Source organism: Leptonychotes weddellii, chromosome 16, assembly GCF_054177405.1.
Source record: "Leptonychotes weddellii isolate Sample4059 chromosome 16, ASM5417740v2, whole genome shotgun sequence".
Taxonomy (NCBI): Eukaryota; Metazoa; Chordata; class Mammalia; order Carnivora; family Phocidae; genus Leptonychotes; species Leptonychotes weddellii.
The window spans coordinates 13,098,409-13,118,197 of record NC_138384.1 but is presented as its reverse complement, the minus strand read 5'-3'; the positions used below and the strand labels follow the sequence as shown (position 1 = coordinate 13,118,197).

General features: G+C 44.9%; 2 protein-coding genes and 1 long non-coding RNA gene across 9 annotated transcripts in view; 2 read left to right on the top strand and 1 right to left on the bottom strand.

Annotated features, from left to right (window-relative positions):
• Nucleotides 1-19,789, top strand: part of TXNL4B (thioredoxin like 4B) — a 523,365-nt gene that overhangs the window by 489,797 nt on the left and 13,779 nt on the right. The window contains exons 1-4 of one of the 7 annotated variants that reach the window (XM_081806409.1): nucleotides 63-298; nucleotides 2,638-2,806; nucleotides 4,153-4,304; nucleotides 7,771-11,137. In XM_081806409.1, the coding sequence (XP_081662535.1) occupies nucleotides 2,675-2,806; nucleotides 4,153-4,304; nucleotides 7,771-7,930 (444 nt within the window). In that variant the 5' untranslated portion in view covers nucleotides 63-298; nucleotides 2,638-2,674 and the 3' untranslated portion in view covers nucleotides 7,931-11,137. Of the gene's footprint in view, nucleotides 1-62; nucleotides 366-2,637; nucleotides 2,807-4,152; nucleotides 4,305-6,434; nucleotides 7,408-7,770; nucleotides 11,138-19,789 lie in introns of those variants that run through there. The other 6 variants (XM_081806411.1, XM_081806407.1, XM_081806406.1 and 3 more) reach the window with 6 other exon arrangements.
• LOC102743944 (haptoglobin) lies at nucleotides 9,968-14,436 on the bottom strand. The gene is made up of 5 exons (XM_006742339.3): nucleotides 14,307-14,436; nucleotides 13,081-13,163; nucleotides 12,669-12,770; nucleotides 11,894-11,968; nucleotides 9,968-10,877 (listed from the first exon to the last, which is right to left on the bottom strand). Exons 1-5 carry the CDS (start codon nucleotides 14,309-14,311, stop codon nucleotides 10,099-10,101), a joined length of 1,044 nt encoding a protein of 347 aa, XP_006742402.2. The 5' UTR covers nucleotides 14,312-14,436; the 3' UTR covers nucleotides 9,968-10,098.
• On the top strand, nucleotides 16,289-19,789 carry LOC145717530 (uncharacterized). The gene is made up of 2 exons (XR_014140814.1): nucleotides 16,289-16,569; nucleotides 17,547-19,789. It is a non-coding gene; the product is annotated as an uncharacterized LOC145717530 (long non-coding RNA).

Genomic DNA, 19,789 nt, shown 5'->3' with positions numbered 1-19,789 from the left:
GTTTAATAAGGGCGGAAGTGACTCTACGGCTTCCGGCCGAAACCGGGCAAAGTGGACTATGAGTAGAATAACCACTTCTGCTTGTTGGACTATTGAGGAGATCGACCTCAAGTTTACCTACTGCGCCTGTGCATTCTTTTCCGTTTCCGTTTTCTTAAGCGGTCCGCCGAGAGTTGCTAAGCCCTAGCGGCTGGGTTACTGTAGGTTGCCGCTGGCGTAGGAGTCGCTGGCGTCCCACCTTGTTTGGAGAAGGGGTCAGGGTTGCGGACAGTCCTGAAGTGGAAGAGAGGGGAGTAAAGTAAGTATCGTTTTCCGTAGCGGTTGTGGACCAGGAGTAGCCCAACCACAGGCTTCGTTAAATATATGTATGTTTATTTATCTTGACTATTTTGGAAAAAGAAACGCTCTCTCCTGTCTGTTCACTCGCAGAGATAACCACTGATGGTATTTGGGGGTATTTATTTCCAGTTGTTTTTATATGCAAATGTATACATTTGTATTATAGTCAGGTTTTGTACAGCAGTGGGATCACACTTTGTATAGTTTTATAACTTCTTTATCATGAGAACTTTTCAGTATCTGAAATACTCATTTGTAACACAATATTTTGGCCGTGTAATAATATGTTGCAGGACTGTACTGTCGTTTTTCCAGTCCCCTATTTTGGGCCATTTAGATTGTTTCCAATTTTTCACCACTAATAATATCTTTTCTACATAAATCTTTGTAGACGTGTCGAATTAATTCTCAGAAATGGAATTGTTGCTCAGATGGTTTTCTTCCTAGAAAATTTTCTTCCTAGAAAACTTTTGCTTCCCTGCATTCCAGCGGGGGCAATGAAATGCGTGTCCGTTCACACTCTTGCATTATTGTTTCGCTTTACCAATTTAATGCCTTTGTCAAGTAATCTTCTAATTTGCTTTTCTTTGTTTACTAGTAAAGCTTAACTTTCCAAAGGTACAAACTTTGTCCATTTGTACCTCTTCTTTTGTGAAGTCTCTGTTGGTATTCTTTGCTATGAACATATTCTTAGGTGTGGCATCAGTTTTCCTCTCTTCCAACAATTATCCAGGCCCCTCGCCCCAGTGGACAACTTTGCCCTCCCCTCACTTCCTCCTCTTTATCAGTAACATACTGTTTGGTGTTATTTGAATTCCCCCTACCAGTCCCCCTGCTTGTGTTTCCTCTCTTGCTATGTCTCTCTCTGTCAAATAAATAAAATATTTAAAAAAAAAAATAGGAACTTATTATAGCAGAAGGAACACTGCATTAGAAATTTGGTGGCTTGGATTCTAGTCCTTGTTGTAGCTAGAACGAAAACTGTAAGCAAACAAGTCTGTGAAATGGGGGGATTGGATTAGATCCCTTCTATCTCAGTATTTTATGACTTGTTTATTTTTTGTGTGTGGTTGTCACACACACCCTTAAATGATCTGTTTGCCATGTGGTGAGGTGCATTTAGTAAGATATGCACCAAGAATCTTTAAGCCAGGACGCATGATAATACTCCATCAGTAAAAGACTTTAAAAAGTATGGTACAGGGGCGCCTGGGTGGCTGAGTCAGTTAGGTGTCTGCCTTCGGCCCAGGTATCGAGCCCCTCATCGGGCTCCCTGCTCAGCAGGGGAGTCTGCTTCTCCCTCTCACTTTGCCCCTCCCCCCTGCTCATGCTCTGTCTCGCTCTATCTCAAAGAAATAAATAAAATCTTTAAAAAAAATAAAACGTATGGTCCATGCATGAAATAGTATGTCGCTGTGACAGTGTGTGTAGGGATATGGAAAGATCTTTGCATGTTAGGTAAAACACTGCCAGGTGCAGAAGAGTGGGTAAAATATGTGTGCTGGACATCTGTCATTTGCCTCTTCAGCTCCACTCTTCCTCCTTCTCTAGACTGCTCTGGGACCAGGAGACTGGGCTGCCTTTTGCATCTCCCCTGCTGTCTGGTTCCAGTTTGAGTCAGCCAGTGGGCACATTAGCAGATCAGAGGAAGGGAGAAGAGTGGCTGCATCCCTTCACTGCAGGCTGACTCCCTATACAAGGGCCTTCTGCACCCCACAGTCCCCACCACACACTTCTGCTAACTGCTCCCTCCCATGGCCCCTTCAGGCCTAGGGGTAGGAACAGCACCCTGCTCTTACTAGCTGAAGTATAGCACTGCACCCTGTTGTCTTCGTATAATCTCTTCAAATTTGAGAATGTCATCTTTTTCCTGCTGGCACACTGGCAGATAGAATAGGCTATCTTTGGGGCAAAAGAGGGAAAAAACATAGGAATGCATATTGTATCTTCCTGTAAATGCATAACTAAACTGGAAGATAACGTGAGAAGCTAATGAAAGTAGCTACGTGGTGTGTGGGGAGAAATAGGCTAGTGCAAATGGGGCCAGTTGAGGGCAGACAAAGGGAGGGAGATTTTTCACAGTGTACATTTCTATATTGTTTGTTTTTAAGATGGTGGACTTGCCACCAGCTTGTGCGTTTAGTGTTTTCTTTTTACTTTGATACTTTGTTGTATGAAACCATTTTTTCCTCTGGGAATAAAATGTATGTATATTACCTACTCCAAAAATTAAGTTGTTTTTTTTTAATTAGGACGCATGCACTTACTTTGTCTTTAAATATTGCAACTGTATTTCAGAACTGACAGTGAGGATTACTATTTGGATTATTTCAAGATGAGCTTCTTGTTGCCCAAGCTAACTAGCAAAAAAGAAGTAGACCAAGCAATAAAAAGTACTGCAGAGAAGGTGTTGGTCCTCAGGTTTGGGAGAGAGGAGGATCCTGTCTGTCTGCAGCTAGATGATATAGTAAGTGAATTTTTTAAATAAATGGCTTTTATTAAAAATCTATATATTCTCTCTTCAGTATCTACAGAGTGCTTGGAAGGGAGCAGTCAGGCCCAGAGACACAGTTTTTCATTTGTTGGCACACTTTCACCAGGAGCTGGTCATGTGCCTGCCCTGAGCTGGGCCCCCAAGTCTCTGATTGTGCTGAATCTGTCCTAGATGTCCTTGCCCACCAGCAGCCATCCAAGTTCAGTTTCACCAACAAGGCCGTGGAGGACCAGAAACACTATTAACAAGCATCTGTGAACATTATTTTACTTGGTGCTCATGACAGTAGGACAATTACTATTCCCATGCGGGGAGATGATCGGCAGCCAGGGAGGTCGGGTGACGGCCCACAGGACAAAACCACTAACCTACAGAGCTGGGGTTTGAACTTCCATTTCTCTGCCTGCAGATAAGCTTTTCTTATGTGTTGCCTCCAGTGTGTGCCTGATGATAATCTCTGATTTCATAACACATCTTCATACTCTGATGAGTAGGGAGGGGAGTATGAGACAGAATGGGTTTATTCCTGTCTCTTTTTATTATGGAGAGAGACTTACCCCAGAACTGAGACCTCTTCCCAGCATCTCTATTGCTGCTACCCATGATGTGGATCCTGTATAAGAATCTTTATTACTGTGATTAAAAATGAGCGTGTGATATGTTAACCTGAGGGAGGAAAGGGCCAGAGGATTATACCCTCAGCCGTAGAGGAGAGGGAATATCATGGAGCCAGGCTGCCTGAGTTCAAGTCCCAGCTGTATTGTTTACTGGCTATGTGACTGGAGGCAGATTACCTCAGTTTCTTCATCTAAGAAATGGGGACTATAATAACCTCATAGGAATGTTGTAAGGATTAAATGAGTTAACAAGTGTAAAGCACTTAGGACACTTAGCACATAATAACTGCCATGCAAGTCTTCACTATTTTTATTATAATTATCATTCATGGGGGAATTGGAAGGAAAGAGATTTGGGGGAATTTCAGTGCACAGTACATACTTCTGAGTTGTTTTTGTTTAAGTGAACATGGATTTTATAAATCCACAAAAAGTTCATAAAACTTTACTACCAAAACCAGATTTTTTTTTTAAATGTATTTTTAAAAATGTATTCACACAATTTTCCCAGGGCCCTCTCACAAGTCTACCAACAGAGACTCAGACTCTGAATGATAAGGTTATACTGTGTCTAATGTGGAACTCAGGAGAGATTCTCGCCCCAGGAATTTCTTTCAAACAGAATATCCCAGTAAAAAGTTTCACAGAAGAAACCTTAGCTGCCTCTCGTATTGTGACCTACCTGTCACTCTCTGTTTGCAGCTTTCTAAGACCTCTTCTGGCCTGAGTAAAATGGCTGCCATTTATCTGGTAGATGTGGACCGAACTCCTGTTTACACGCACTATTTTGACATCAGTTATATTCCATCTACTGTGTTTTTCTTCAATGGGCAGCATATGAAAGTGGATTACGGGTAAGTTTGATTGACTTGATGTTACTATAGCGGTGGAAGTTTCTTTTCCCCAAGTAATTGCAGTAACTCGCCTACCTGCCTGTGCTGGTGGCTTTGTGAGCCTAATGTTGCTGCTCTTTGTTCAGCTGATGCACTCATTTGTTACGTGAAACTTGGGTGCAAAAAGAGAATTTCCAGTGCGATTGGCAGATTTTAACCTCCTACTGGAGCATGAAAGATTTGTACAATTTGGGAAGTACTAACCATCTTTCAGTGTAGAAAATACAGAACAGCTTTTTTAAAAGTTTCCCAGGAATTTCATTTAAAACAAAACATGTCAGTGTACTTAAACTTCTGGGACTGGTTGGCTGCATTTGAAAAGAAGTGTTCTAGCAAACTAAGACATGCTTCTCTCTGGCCAACTGTCCTCTCTTCTGCCACTCAGAAGGTTTTGAAGACATTCTTCAACCAACTCTGTCAAGAATAAGCACCGTGAAATCTTTAACACCCTCCACTGCATCCAGTCAGCATCCTAACACTTAACATGTATTTTCGGTGTGCCCTAGTTATCATTTCTTACTGTGGGTGAGGTGTCTGCTTGTCTAGATCTCTGTACCTTGTCTACGGCCATACCACCCTGAACGCGCCCGATCTCGTCTGATCTCGGAAGCTAAGCAGGGTCAGGCCTGGTTAGTACTTGGATGGGAGATCTCTGTGCCTGTTTTGTCATAATCTTTCTGAAAGTGCGTTAAATATTACCTGTTTTAAGTATTTTAAAGCTATTTATTCACCTAGGATACAGTTGATGTAAGTATTATTTTGGTGCAATCTTTTTCAAGGGTGATTTATGACACTATGTACCATCTTAAAAGTCTGTAAAATTTTGGGGGCACCTGGGTGGCTCAGTCAGTTGAGCATCCAGCTCTTGATTTTGGCTCAGTTGATGATCTCGACATCGTGGGATCGAGTCCTGTGTCAGGCTCCAGGCTCAGCACAGAGTCTGCTTAAGACCCTTTCCCTCCCACCTCCTCCCCACCCACCCCCCACTTGTGCACTCTCTCTCTCTCTCTCAAAAAAAAAAGTAAAAAAAAAATTTTTTTTTTAAAGATTTTTATTTATTTATTTGACAGAGAGAGAGCTAGAGCAGGAACACAAGCAGGGGGAGTGGGAGAGGGAGAAGCAGGCTTCCCGCCAAGTAGGGAGCCCGATGTGGGACTCGATCCCAGGACCCTGGGATCATGACCTGAGCCAAAGGCAGACGCTTAACGACTGAGCCACCCAGGCGCCCAAAAAAAAGTAAAATTTTTAACCCACCAATTGCATTTCCAGGAATTTCTCTGAAGGAAAAATAATCGTGAAAGTGGGCAAAATTAGCTGCATGAATATTCATCCCACCATTATTTAGAAAGCAAAATACATAGAAAGAACGTAGATGTCCATAGAGGGATACTAGATATCAATTTCATATAACGTTGTGGATGCAAGTTTAATAACTTTTAAAGAAATAGGTTATATGTGGGTTGGAAAAGCACATTACAAAATAGTTTGCATGATATAATTGCCATGATTTTGAAAAAAGAAATGCATCTGCATACACATACATACACGCGTGCGCATGCAGATTGGAAGGACATGCACCAACATGCAGCCTCTGGCCTCACTGGTAATTTTTTTTTTCTAAAAAATTTCTACAATTAACAGACTTGAAGTTTGAAATAGTAAAAAAATAAAAACAAAGATTTCATACCCACCACTCAAAAGTATAAGTGAGGGGAACTCAGAGACAATGACCAGTTAATGGGCTTTACACAATATAGCCGACAGCAGCAGCAGCAGACTATGCCCACGCCAGCATCCAGGCAGTTCTACTGGATACGGAGCTAAGAAGTGATGAAAATAGATTTTGAAGCGGGGGCCCTTCGCATGATGGGGCTCACATGCCACCCCAGTGGCCGACGGCACTGGCTTTAGTCCTTTATCAGATGGGCCCGGTAATTGCAACCAGAGAAATCAATGTCAGGCTTCATGTCTTAAGTCTCCCCAATGAGAAGAAAGTTACAGAGCTGCGATTCATTTTGTTGTTCCTGAAGGTCTGCAGCGAGTCATCGCCCAAAATTCTGAGCAAGGTTGTTTTTCTTCTGTGCTCTCTAGGTCTCCAGATCACACTAAGTTTGTGGGAAGTTTCAAAACTAAGCAAGACTTCATAGATCTGATTGAAGTAATTTATCGAGGAGCGATGAGGGGAAAACTTATTGTCCAAAGTCCTATTGATCCCAAGAATATTCCCAAATATGACCTCCTCTATCAAGACATTTAGCACATTTACTACTGAAAGTTGAAGACAAAGGCACATCTTGAAGCAGTACCTGAGCCCAGCTATGCTCTCTTCCTGGAGCCCTTCAGAAAGGTGCTCAGCGTCCCAGCAGAGAAGACGTCTGACAGGAAATACCCTGCCCCCAAGTAGAAGGCCACACTGGTACCATGATTAGCAGGGGTGGATGCTGAAATGTCTGCTCCCTGCAAACCTCAGAGCAGTCAAGACAACCGTGGTCCGTTTTCCCAGCGTGATTTTTTAAATCTATATTGTGCTGCTCCTTATTCCTTAAGATGATACAGAACCCTTCTAAACGTTGCCTAGTACAGTTTAATTTAACTGTGTATACTTGATACACAAGTAAAATAGAAAATCTGTTCCCACAAGAACAGAAACACTGCTTTTATACACTAGATGTACACACATACACAACGCGCGCACGCTCCCCCTCGCCCATTCCTCCGTGCAGATATTTATCGCGTGCTCTCCCATCTCCAGTCCCGTTATCCCTGTTTCTCTTGGATAAATGATTCTCTACTGAGAGTGGGCAAATTTGTTTTATTTTGGAAACTTTCTGGCTGAGACTTTTAAAACAGTATCTCGGGGGGCGCCTGGGTGGCTCAGTCGGTTAAGCGTCTGCCTTCGGCTTAGGTCATGATCCCAGGGTCCTGGGATCAAGCCCAGCATCGGGCTCCCTGCTTGGTGGGAAGCCTGCTTCTCCCTCTCCCGTTCCCCCTGTTTGTGTTCCTGCTCTCACTATCTCTCTCTCTGTCAAATAAATAAAATCTTAAAAAAATAGTAATAATAAAACAGTATCTCGGTTTGCTCATTTTACTAGTTTTTATGTTATGAAATAGCCCAAGAAATGAGACCTTGAACCTTTACCATCCAGCACCCAAATTGAGTTAAACAAAAAATTAACTACCTGTAGTCAGTAGGAGCAGGTTTCTTCCAGAAGTCAGAGTTCTGCCTCTCTCTGAGGCAGAGAATTTCACTCCAAGCACTCAGGACTGGAAGGAGTTGTCAGAATTGTTAGAAATAACGTCTTTATGGTATTTGCCTGTTTTAATAACTTTATGAAGAATTCTCGCTCTTGAGGCATCCCTGGCATAACCTGCCTCCACTTGGGCAAGTCACTGCTTCTCTCAAAACCTCTGGATCCTGACTTTCCAGAACAAGGAGGAGATACAGAGCCGGAGGGCCGTGGGCCAGGCAGCATCGACCTGCTCGACAGCTCGTGGCCAGCAGAAGCCCAGTTCTGTGCAGGCCAGCACTGTCGCTGCAAGTGTGTCCCCCCTTTACCAGCTGCATCCTTTCCGAGCCTCATCTGTAGGAAGAGGTCACCACTGATGGGGCACAGGAGGAAGGCTGCTGGGGGCTTTTGTGGCCTTAGCTGATGAAAGGAGAGAGCCGCCACCACCTCTGCGTTCTCTCCCCCTCTTCCTGCTCTGGTTATCCTGATCCATGGGACTGCAGCAGCCATCCTAGGACCACGAGGACCAGCCCTGGGATGAAAAGTGAACGTGCGGAGAAGAACAATAAAAAGACCCTGGGTCCCTGATGATGTTTTGAGCCTCTGCGTGAACTCTAGACCTGCCTCCTTCCAGACCCCTGTGAAAGAATAAAACATCTTCATTGCCTCTCACTGTTCGTTGGACTTTCTGTCAGAGCCTGAGTCACACGGTATTGACGTGGGGTAAGTGCGCAGATATCAGCAAAAACTCAGAACTTGCATGCATAAAGTTCTCCTGTCTCCTCTCCTCCCGAGGTCTTCAGGGAATGTTTCTCTGAAGTCCCGATTTGTGTTCTTGTTCCTACCTTAGTTGCTTTCCATTCCGCAAGTCTTGATGAGTTCATACTGGATGCCCTGCCCTGTGCCCGATGCTCCATAAATACAGATGACTCCTGAGCGGGAAGAGGCTTCTCACAGGAGACAAGGCCTGCACCTCCAGGGGGGGCAGGAGGTGCTTGTGTGGAAGGGGGGAGTCATTTCCCAGGAGAGGACGCCAGGAGGAAGAAGGCCCAATGCTGGAGGCAGCAGAACGTGTGCAGAGAGCTACGCGGAGTTCAGGGTCACTGAAACCTGAGGGCTAGCCCAGGAGGGCAGGAGGTGGTGCTGGGGAGGAAGCCAGAGAAGATAAGTGAATTGAGAAAATGCCAAAGGCTTCTCCTTAGTATTTTCGTCCTGAACAATGGCCAGAAGCCACTTAATGCAAGCAGATAATTCTTCAAGAAAAGAGTGGTTTTTTTCTTCAAGAAAACCTAGTGCTGAAGTAGTACCAGAAGAAAAAGACGTAACTGTATTCTGAGAGGCATTTTGTTTATGTGTGTGTAGCAAATTTCCGTTTCTGGCTCTTCTCTCTTTCACAGGTTTTAGAATAGAGGTGTAAGAGCTCCACTGGTCCACCAGCTCTAAGGGGTTGAAAAGTATTGATGGATCTGGAGCATGTGTTTGAGGACAGCTCCACAGTGCAGGGCAGGCCCTGGTGTGAGAACACTGACATCAGGGGGCATTTTACAGCCGTGAGAAGGAGAGGCCCTATCTTCATGTGACAAGAGGTGTCTTGATGAAAGGTCAGTGTACTGAAGGCTTAACTAGCTGGAAAGGGTGGAAGAAGTTAGAAGAGCCTCCTGCTTACAAGGGTTCTGAAACTGTTCTTCTGGGAGACCCTTAATAGCAAGAGCCTGTCTTTGTGAAAGGGAAGACTCAGGTGGCTTGCACTTGGCTCCTGGTAAAGGATAGGTTTCTTCCATCCGGGGAAAGCCTACCCTATTGAGGAAGAGACCTGTAACTCTTTACCAAGTTCCAGAATGTTGGGAGGGACGTTAGAGATGATCCGGTTCGAGCCGCTCGGGAAGGAAAGCGGGAACTGAAGGCTTTTGGCAGACAGACGGCCACGCTGCGATCTGGACCCAGCAAGTCCATAACTGCTGCCTTTCCCCCATCTTACTTTGTTTTCTGAAGTGCCGCTGTGTGGGAGCACAAATAGTAAGATTCTGCCTGCGGCAGAACCCTCGTCTTCGTCCCACGTTGAGCTGGCCTCTTCCTCATCAGCCCACACACTCCCCTCGCTCAGTGCCCAGAAGCAAGAGCGTGCGGGGCAGAGAGCCGAGTTTCCTATTCAGACCGGCCTGGGTTCGCGGTGAGTTCAGCCGCACTGCTTACCCGCTGTGTAGCCTTAAGCAAATCACTTGCCTTCTCCAAGTCTGTGGGTCTTTCACTGAGGGTGACCCCAGCATGGGACAGTTCTGTGTCGCCTTAGGGGTTTCTAGTTGGCTTGGGCTGGTTTCTGCCACACTCCCAGTATATACCACTGTACTACTTAGCTGTTGCTGTACCATAAATGGGAGAATAAAAACAGCACAGAAGTGACTCAAGAGAAAGCTCTTTATTGGCTCAGCTCCGCTTCACACCGCGTTTTCTCCCCTCCACTGCCATCTGCTTTCCCCTCTTCCAGAGTGAGTTCTGGCCCTCGGGCAAGCACCGCCAGCCGGCCGGCATTAGCTACCCGCCATGGTTTCCTGAACCCAGGCCAGAACGGAGGGCACCTTCACGTAGACGCCGTACTCGGCCACAGTGCAGCTCTTGTCAAAGCTCAGGATTCCGGCCGCGTACCACGCGTCCTCGTCCTGGTCGTGAACGGCAAAGGCACTGCCAGCATCACCATAGCAGGTGTCTTCCTGAAACTTGGACAAGCCGGCGCAGAAGGTGTGCTCGTTCAGTATGGGCTGCACCCCCACGGGGCTCTTGGGTGACTTCTTCTCGGGCACTGTGCTGCCTTCGTAGTGCTGTACACATTTGTCCTGATCAGCCACTGGCAGCATGACATACTTGAGTAGCTCAGTGTAATTTAAGTTGGAATTCCGCCCCCAGCCAGACACGTAGCCCATGCGCCCCACTTCTGCGTAATCTTTGGAAGGCAGACAGATGGGCATTACCCTCTCACCAATGGGCACCTTCTGCTTGAGTTTGATGAGCCCGATATCGACATTGGAGTAGTCAGGGTGGAGAACCACCTTTTCAATCTCCACAAGCTGATTTTTCCCCACATAGAGTGTTAAAGTCGGGGCAATGTCCTTTGCTTTTGCATCATCCGTGTGGCCCAGGAAGAGATTTTTAGCTGTGGTCAACAGCCATTGTTCGTTGATCAGGGTGGCCCCCGAGGTGAGGTTATGGTTGGAGACCATCTTGGCCTGCCAGGGAAAGCTGCCTTTGGCATCCACGGATCCACCCACGATGCGCTGCACCTGATCCACCGGGTTCTTGGGCTTCCCGCATACTGTCAAGGAGAGCAAGAAAGTCATGAGCAGGAATGTGAGTCTCCCGGTGTGGGAGAGGGGGACAGCGGTGGTGGTTGCTGCTGTCTAAACTGTCGTGTTAATTTCTGCACAGCTAGAAATATTGACATGCCTTGCCTTTACCACCTACTCCTCTCATTTCCATTGTTTACAGTTTAAAATGGTTCTTTTTTATAAAGTTGTGTACATCACTAAGACACAGTTCTAGTTCCTGCTTTTCTAACTCACACACACACACACACACACACACACACACACAAAAGAAGTATTGCTGAGATCTTCAAACCCTGGCTGATGAACTGTATGTATATTTAAATCATTTATCACAAAAAGCCACATCCACAACTCCCTGAAATTCATTGTGAGGATGAGAAGCTATAATAATTCATCCTCTGAATAAAGAGGGATCTGTTGCAGCATTGGCCAGAACTCAGATTTTAGATATTGCAGTTAATACAAGGCAGGTTAGTAGTTCTGCACTGCTATTGGCAGAAGAGGGCAGGCAAAATCCTCTGGTCCCAGGAGGGACACGGAAAGAGCAACATCTCTTCCTAATAACAAGAAACAGAAGTCCTAACCCCTCTCCAGCCTGCGTCACACTTCCATGGATTTGGTTTTGTTCTGTCCTCCCACAACTCGTTCTTCCTGGAGCTTGCTTTACACTTGATCCTGGGCTCCCTGGGCAGCCTGTGTGTACATATAGGGCCTCCTGACCCTAGAGGGCAGTGTAGACCGTGGATTCAGCCAATATCCTGAAGGTCTAAATGAGCAAGATCCTTAGTGAACTTTACTGGGAGTGTCCTCACCTAAAAGTTCACTTATCAGCCTGACCCTTTGTGGCTCTCCCTCGTCCCCCGTCTTGGCTCTCATATGCTCGGAGGAAACCAGTCGGGAAGGATATGCCTCTGGGACGTTTTGATCCAGATGCCTGCCCATGCAGGACACTCTGAATCAACACCTCCCCTTGGTCTGCTTCCCAAGACCCCTGGCTTCCTACCGGCTTCACATTCAGGCAGCTTCTCTCCAGTGACCTTGTTTGTCCAGTGCTTCTCACTGTTCAAGGTGTACAGTCCTGAAACAAAAGGAAGGAAGTGAGTCAGAAGAGAAATTGAGTCTGGACCTAGCATGAGGGAAGGTGTTTAAAGATGATTAAAGAAAGGAGAAGGAAGGGGCAGGGGAGAGGAGGAAGGGAGGAGCGTTGCGCTGGAAGCCAAGTGCTGGGGCGCCGGTGAAGCCCCGCAGGACAGATGTGTGGTGGCGGCGACGCAGTACAGTATAGGAACTGGGGTTCAAATTCTGACTCTCCCTCTTACCGGCCACCTGAACTTGAGCAAGTTACTCAACCTCCCTGTGCCTCCGCTTCCTCATCAGCACAATGAGAATAATAGTAAGATCTCTTCAGGGGGCTGTCGTGAGAACTCAGTGAGCAAATACATGTGAAGCACTTAGCACAGGGAGCACGATACTAGGTCAGGGCCACCTGTCGTCATCACTGGTGCCACCCTTGGTTCTTTTACCACATCTCCTTTGGGATGAATAGGCTACAGGGCATTACCTCCCCTTAGTAAAGGGGCAGACTTGAGGCTAAGATAATTTGCCCAAAAGGCCACAGTTACTGGTGACAAAACCCTTATTAGAATCTACCTCTTCTGGTTCCAAGGAGAACATGTCAGTTTTCTGGCCCCTCACCCTTGGCCCCGGTCATCATGGAAAGACCCAGGGGCGGGGGGGGGGGAGGGTGCTGTGTGCAGGGACACTTGTCCAGGTCTTACCGTCTCCTTCAGTGCGCAGTCTGTAGAAGGGCTTACACTGGTAACGAACCAAGTGCTCCACGTCGCCATTTTCAATCTCTGGGGGCTTTGGGACACTGACCTCTGCAAAGAAAAATCATAGGAGGAGGAGGTTGGTACTCGGAGACTGATGCCAGAGACCCGTGAGAAGTCCGTTGAGAAGAAGCTGCTGTGCACATCAGCCACCCTCCACCTCAAATGGAAGCCAAAGGGAAGGCCATCCCCCCTCTATCCTGGCTGGCTCCCCAGTGTGCTTCACTGGACTGAAACACCAGAGATTAGGACGAGGAGGAGGAACTGGCTCTTCCCAAAGAGAGGGTGCAGATCTGATAGGGTCAAAAGGAGGCACAGCAGTGCTGGGACGTGAGACTCCCACACAAACCCAGACACCTACCTGCATGATCTGTGGCCTCACTGTCAGTGCCCACTGCGAAAAGCTGCCCGCAAAGCAGGAGGGCAATGACAGCTCCCAGGGCTCTGCGAGAGAAGACAAGAAGGGCTGCACGACTGGTCTCCCCGCCTCACGCGCGCGCATGCGCACCCACACCCCTCCTGTCAGGCCGCCAGAGAAGAAGCTACGTGGAAGTGCTGACACCAAGAAGGGGCCTGCCACCATCATCCACACACCCACTCGGTGGGGCAGCTTCCCAGTACACCCGGCTTCCCGCGTGCTCTGCGCCGCTCGGAATTCTACGTGGGCTTCCGAGAGGAACCACCGAGATAGGAAGGCACATAGATCTGTGGGCCTCAGTTTCTGGCACCGTTTAGGAAACATTAAATTGCCAATAATATGTGAGCTCCCCTGCAAAAAGCCTCCCTCAGGCACCCCTAAGGTCCTGGGCTACAGGGTGCTGCTAATAAAATGTGGATGACCTGAAGATGGAAAACAGGGGTTTCCTAGGCTATCCTCTCTACTTTTTAAATTTTTCCATGATAAGATGTTTTAAGTATACAGAATTTAAAACACATACATGGTTTTCCTACTATTTTTTTAATTTGTCTTCAGGAAACCCCAAAATGCCAAAAAAGGTTCCCAGGCAGATAACCGGCTTCCTGAAAGCCTGACTGTGGACTCGGGCATCAGTGGCCAGGCCCACTCACCACTTGCCCGTCTTGCTGACCGAGGCCAGCTCTACAGAGCTTGCTTGGCTATGCCAAGTTTGTAGTCTTGAGATTTCAACATTTCAAAAAAAATTTTTTTGTTATTTTGATAAAATCTCAGTGCCTTCATTGGGTCATTTACATGTGTTAGTTACTCTTGGTCCTATACATTTTTTAAAAATGAAAACATCTGCTAATGAACATATTTAAATTGCCAGAAAGCCTACCATGGGGGCCACTGACAGGCATCCCCCGCAAAGATGAAAACTGTAACCCCGAGGAAAGAGCCATCCCGTAGAGTAAGTCACGTTCTCACGGATGCAGAAAAGCAGAAGATTTAACACACGAAACCTCTTAATTTGCTATGATTTAACTCATCTGCCCTATCTCTTTGGGTTTGTTTTGCATCTCTCCTTTGGTTTCTCCCATAACTGGGCTGTCCCAGGGGTAAAGGATGTACACAGAGAAGGTTGAAGTAAGCTAGGGAAAGGGGGAGAAGCAGCAGAGCTGCGGGCTCACCTCATCTTCGGTTTGTCCCGCCTCTGGAAGAGAAGTACTGTGGGGGCCTCCTGCTGATGCTTTTATGTCCCCAGTATCTCACTCCACCCCCTCCTCAATTTTGTAATTCCTGTGTCTACACAACTTTGACCTTGTTGATAAGGTCATCGCATTTTCCAGTAACAGAGCCACAAACAACATCCCTGTTAAGAGTTGAGCTCTTGCTTCACACTTGAGTTTCCCCTGGTGTTTCTCTACAAACCCCAAAGAAGCCTGGCCACACTATGACCCCATGTGGCTGCCAAAGGGTTTCCCAAAATCAGCCACTGTGTGCAGGACTGGGGGAGGAAGTGTCAATCTGTGTCTCTTTGTTTTGGAGCGTTTTCAGTGCTGAAAAAGCCCTTGTGTGCGTTATTTGAAACCCACTTATAGACGCTGCTGCAACCTGGCTGAGACAGGGTTCTAAAGAAAGCATTTCCTTTTCACAGTCATTTTCCACCCCCAGTGTTGACATCGCCCTATTGCTTAAAAGTTCTCCAACCTGAAATCAGTAAAATGTATTTATTGTGTCTTCTTTGATAGCTCTTGGCAAGAAATCACACAAAATGGTTAAAGCTATAGTGTAGGCTGACGCAGACCATACTCCACAACAGTGGTTCTCATGGTATTATAGTCCTGTAATTATTTTTTTAAGGTTTATTTATTTATTTGAGGGGGGAGGGGCAGAGGAAGAGAGTCTCAAGCAAACTTCTTGCTGATTGCAGAGCCCATCATGGGGCTCGATCTCAGAACCCTGAGGTCACGACCTGAACCGAAACCATGGGTCAGGCGCTCAACCAACTGCACCACCCGGGTGCCCCAAATGTAGTCCAGTAATTAATCCAAATAGCAGTTGGGAAAAGTCAATACACTTCAGTCGAATGTCTCCACCTCTATATCTCAAGTATTATTCAGTTGATATTTAATAGCAACTCAATAAAATATTGCTCTGTTCATTAAACAAAAGGTCAGTGATTCTTAGGTTAGAATGTACAAAAGAATCACTTTGGGGTATTCATGGTGGCACTGATGTAATAGCAAGACAACTGGAAATAGCACAAATGTCCATCAATAAGGGATTGGCTACAGACAAGCAAAAAGCAGAATCAGACCTATAAATACTGAGAACAAGCTGATGGCTCCCAGAGGGAAATGGCTGAGGTGGGGGGAGCAGGGGAGATGGGCAAATGGGTGAAAGGCAGTAGGAGATAGAGCTTCCAGTATGGAAAGAATAAGTCATGGGGATAAAAGGCACAGCATAGGGAATAGAGTCAAGGATATGGTACTAGCGTCATATGGGGACAGATGGCAGCTACACTTGGGGTGAGCACAGCAGAACCCATGGAGATGGTGAATCACTATGTTGTCCACCTGAAACTAATGTAACATTGTGTGTCAACTACACTCAAATAAAATTTTTAATAGGGGAACGGCTAAATAACATGGTGTATTTGTATAATGGAATACAGAACTTCCTCAGCTTATAATGGGGCTGCATCCTGACAAACCAGCTTAAGTTGAAAATATTGTAGGTCAGAAATTCATTTAATACACCTAACCTACCAAACATCATAGTTTACCCTGGCCTACCTTAAATGTGCTCAGAACAATTACGTTAGCCTACAGTTGGGCAAAATCATCTCACACAAAGTCTATTTTATAATGAAGTGCTGAATATCTCATGTAATTTATTGAATACTATCCTGAAAATAAAAAATAAACTGGTTAAATGGGTAAAGAATGGTTATTAAGGGGCGCCTGAGTGGCTCAGTCATTAAGCGTCTGCCTTCGGCTCAGATCATGATCCCAGGGTCCTGGGATTGAGCCCTGCATCGGGCTCCCTGCTTAGCGGGAAGCCTGCTTCTCCCTCTCCCTCTCCCACTCCCCCTGCTTGTGTTCCCTCTCTCGCGTCTCTCTCTGTCAAATAAATAAATAAAATCTTTTAAAAATAAATAAATAGGGGCGCCTGGGTGGCTCAGTCAGTAAGCGTCTGCCTTTGGCTCAGGTCATGATACCAGGGTCCTGGGATCGAGCTCCGCATCGGGCTCCCTGCTCCGTGGGAGGCCTGCTTCTCCCCCTCTGCTGTCTCGCTGTGTCTCTCTCTGTCAATAAATAAATAAAATCTTTAAAAAATAAATAAAATAAAATATAAAAAAATAAATAAATAATAAAATTTTAAAAAAGAATGATACCACTTTGGGGCGCCTGGGTGGCTCAGTCGGTTAAGTGTCTGCCTGCAGCTCAGGTCATGATCTCGGGGTCCTGGGATCGAGTCGGGCTCCTGGCTCAACGGGGAATCTGCTTCTCCCTTTCCCTCTGAATCTCTGCCTGGCTTGTGCTCTCTCACGCTGTCTCTCCCAAATGAATAAATAAAATCTTAAAAAAAAAAAAAAGTGATGCCACTTTTATAGAGCTCAAAATGAAACATACTTAGAAATGGATTTTTTTATATAAACCAAAATCACAAGAAACAACAACAATGAAAAATAGATAAATTGGGCTCCATCAAAAGTAAAAGCTTCTGTGCATCAAACGACAATGTCAAGAAAGTAAAAAGACAATCTGTGAATGGGAGAAAATATCTATAAATCATATCTCTGATAACAATATCCAGAATATATAAAGAACTCCTACTACAGCAACAGCAACAACAAACAATCCAATTAAAACACGGGCAAATGATTTGAATAGACATTTTTTCCAAAGAAGATATACAAATGACCAATAAGCACAAAAGGTGCTCAACATCACTGGAAATGTCAGGAGGGAAATATAAATCAAAAACCACAGGATACCACCTCACACCTACTAGGATGGCTACAACTAAAAATATATTTACATATATATTATATATATATTATATATATGGGGCACTGGCTGGCTCAGTCTGAAGAGCGTCTGGCTCTTGATCTCAGGGTTGTGTGTTTGAGCCCCACGTTGGGTATAAAGATTGCTTTAAAAAATTAAAATTAAATTTATATATATATATACAATAGGTGTTGGCAAGAATGTGGAGAAGTTGGAAATCCCATACATTGCTGGAAGAAATGTAAAATGGTGTAGTCTCTGTAGAAGACAGTATAATAGTTCTTCAAAAAGCTAAACATAGAATTTTTATATGACCCGGCAATTCCACTTCTAGGTATATACCAAACTAATTGAAAATAGGGACTCTAGGGGCACCTGAGTGGCTCAGTCGTTAAGCGTCTGCCTTCGGCTCAGGTCATGATCCCAGGGTCCTGGGATCTTCTCCCTCTCCCTCTGTCCTTCCTCTCCCTGCTGGTGCGCGCTCTCTCTCTCTCTCTGTCAAATAAATAAATTAAATCTTTAAAAGAAAAGAAAATAGAGACTCTAAAGATACTTGTACACCAATATTCATTGCAGCATTATTCACAATAGCCGAAAGGTAGAAACAATCCAAGTGTCCTTCAACAGATGAATAAACAAAATGTGGCATATACATACAATGGACTACTATTCACCTGTAAAAAGTTCTGACACATGCTAGAACAATGAATAAACTTGGAAAATATTATGCTAACTCAAAGAAACCGCGCACAAAAATACTGTATGATTCCACTTATGTGAAATATTTAGGAGAGGCAAATTCATAGACACAAAGTAGATGAGAGTTTACCAGGGGCTGGGGGAGGGGAGAATGGGGTATTATTGCTTAATGGGTACAGAGTTTCTGTTTGGGATGATGAAAAAGTATTGGCAATGGTGGTGATGGTTACACAACATTACAAATGTAATTAATGCCATTGAATTGTACACTTTAGAATTGATAAAAAGAAAATTTATGTTATATATACTTTATCACAATAAAAAATTCATGAAAAAAATAAAAAAGAACAAGCAAAACTAAATAATATATTTTACAGGCATAGATGCCAAGGAGACAAAAACTATATATTTTTTTAAAGATTTATTGATTTATTTATTTGACAGAGAGAGACAGCGAGAGAGGGAACACAAGCAGGGGGAGTGGGAGAGGGAGAGGCAGGCTTCCCGCCGAGCAGGGAGCCCGATGCGGGGCTCGATCCCAGGACCGCGGGATCATGACCTGAGCCAAAGGCAGACGCTTAACCGACCGAGCCACCGAGGCGCCCCCCAAAAACTATATTTTTTTTAATATTTTAGTAGAATGGAAAACACACAATGTAAAATGTTGCTTCTCATAGGGAGGCAAGAGGAAGGCATCAGAGATAATCACATAGGTAAATATAAATAAATTATTGTTAATGATCCAGCTCTGGGCTGGGTGATAGGTTCATATATGTACATTTTATAATTATACTTTATTAAAATACATATATTTATATATATCAAATAATTTTCAATATATCAAATATATATATCAAATAATGTTTAAAAAATGAAGGGGGTGGGGGGAATCACCTGACAGACATTAAGAGGCAAAACCCAGGTCCCTCCTTTTAGAGATTTGCTCCAGTAAGTCTGAGCAGAGTCTGAGAATCTACATTGTGAGTGGCCCTAACTTCTCCCATCCCTGCATACATGCTGCAACAACTCTGCAGCTCAGTGGTCCTATGAAGTGGAGGGGGAGGTTTTCCCTTTGGGCTGCAAGTGCCCCTTCTAGCAATAAAACATTTCTCACCACCACTGTAGAGGAAATGCTTACCCACTAGGTGCATGAAAATTTGCATTTGCCTGTCTCAGAATGGGTACAGGCAAATTACATCTATTACACCTACCCCTTTTGTTGGGCAACAAGGGAGACTTCACAGCCTCTCTTCCTTGGGTATCCTTTATTAACTTGACAATAAAGAGTATCCAGCCCAAAGGCCTTCCGTCTTACCTGGGAGTTAGGGTGGGATGCTATAAGGAGGTGGCAGCTGAGAAGCCTCAGTGTAGCCAGCCACAGGAAGTAGTGAACACATTTTGTGATGAGAACAGAAAGCAGAAAAGCTTGAAGGATTAATAAAGCAGGGCAGCAGTTGACAGAGAAACGTGAAGGGCAGAGTTTTGATTTTGGAAAGAAAAAGATATTTTTTAAAAGTTTGTTCTGCCGTTATTGAAGTCTTGAAATTTTGCATGCTACAGAAAAATACAAATAAGAAAAAAGTCTTCCCATTATTTTGCCACCCCACGACAACAAATAACCACTACTAACACTTTGGTGTCACTTCCCTCCAGACTTTTCTCTGTACATATTTTTATATAGTTTTGATAATTCTTTATACAGAATTTTTGTGGTCTGCCTTTTTTACCCAATGTTATAGGTGTTTTCCACGTTGTAGCAAACACTTTAACACACTTTTAATGGGGGTGTCTAGGTGGCTCACTTGTTAAGTGTCTGCCTTCGGTTCAGGTCATGATCCCAGGGTCCTGGGATTGAGCACCACGTTGGGCTCCCTGCTCAGTGAGGAGCCTGCTTCTCCCTCCCTCTGCTCATTTGCTCTCTCTCTCAAATAAATAAAATCTTTAAAAAAAAAAAAAAA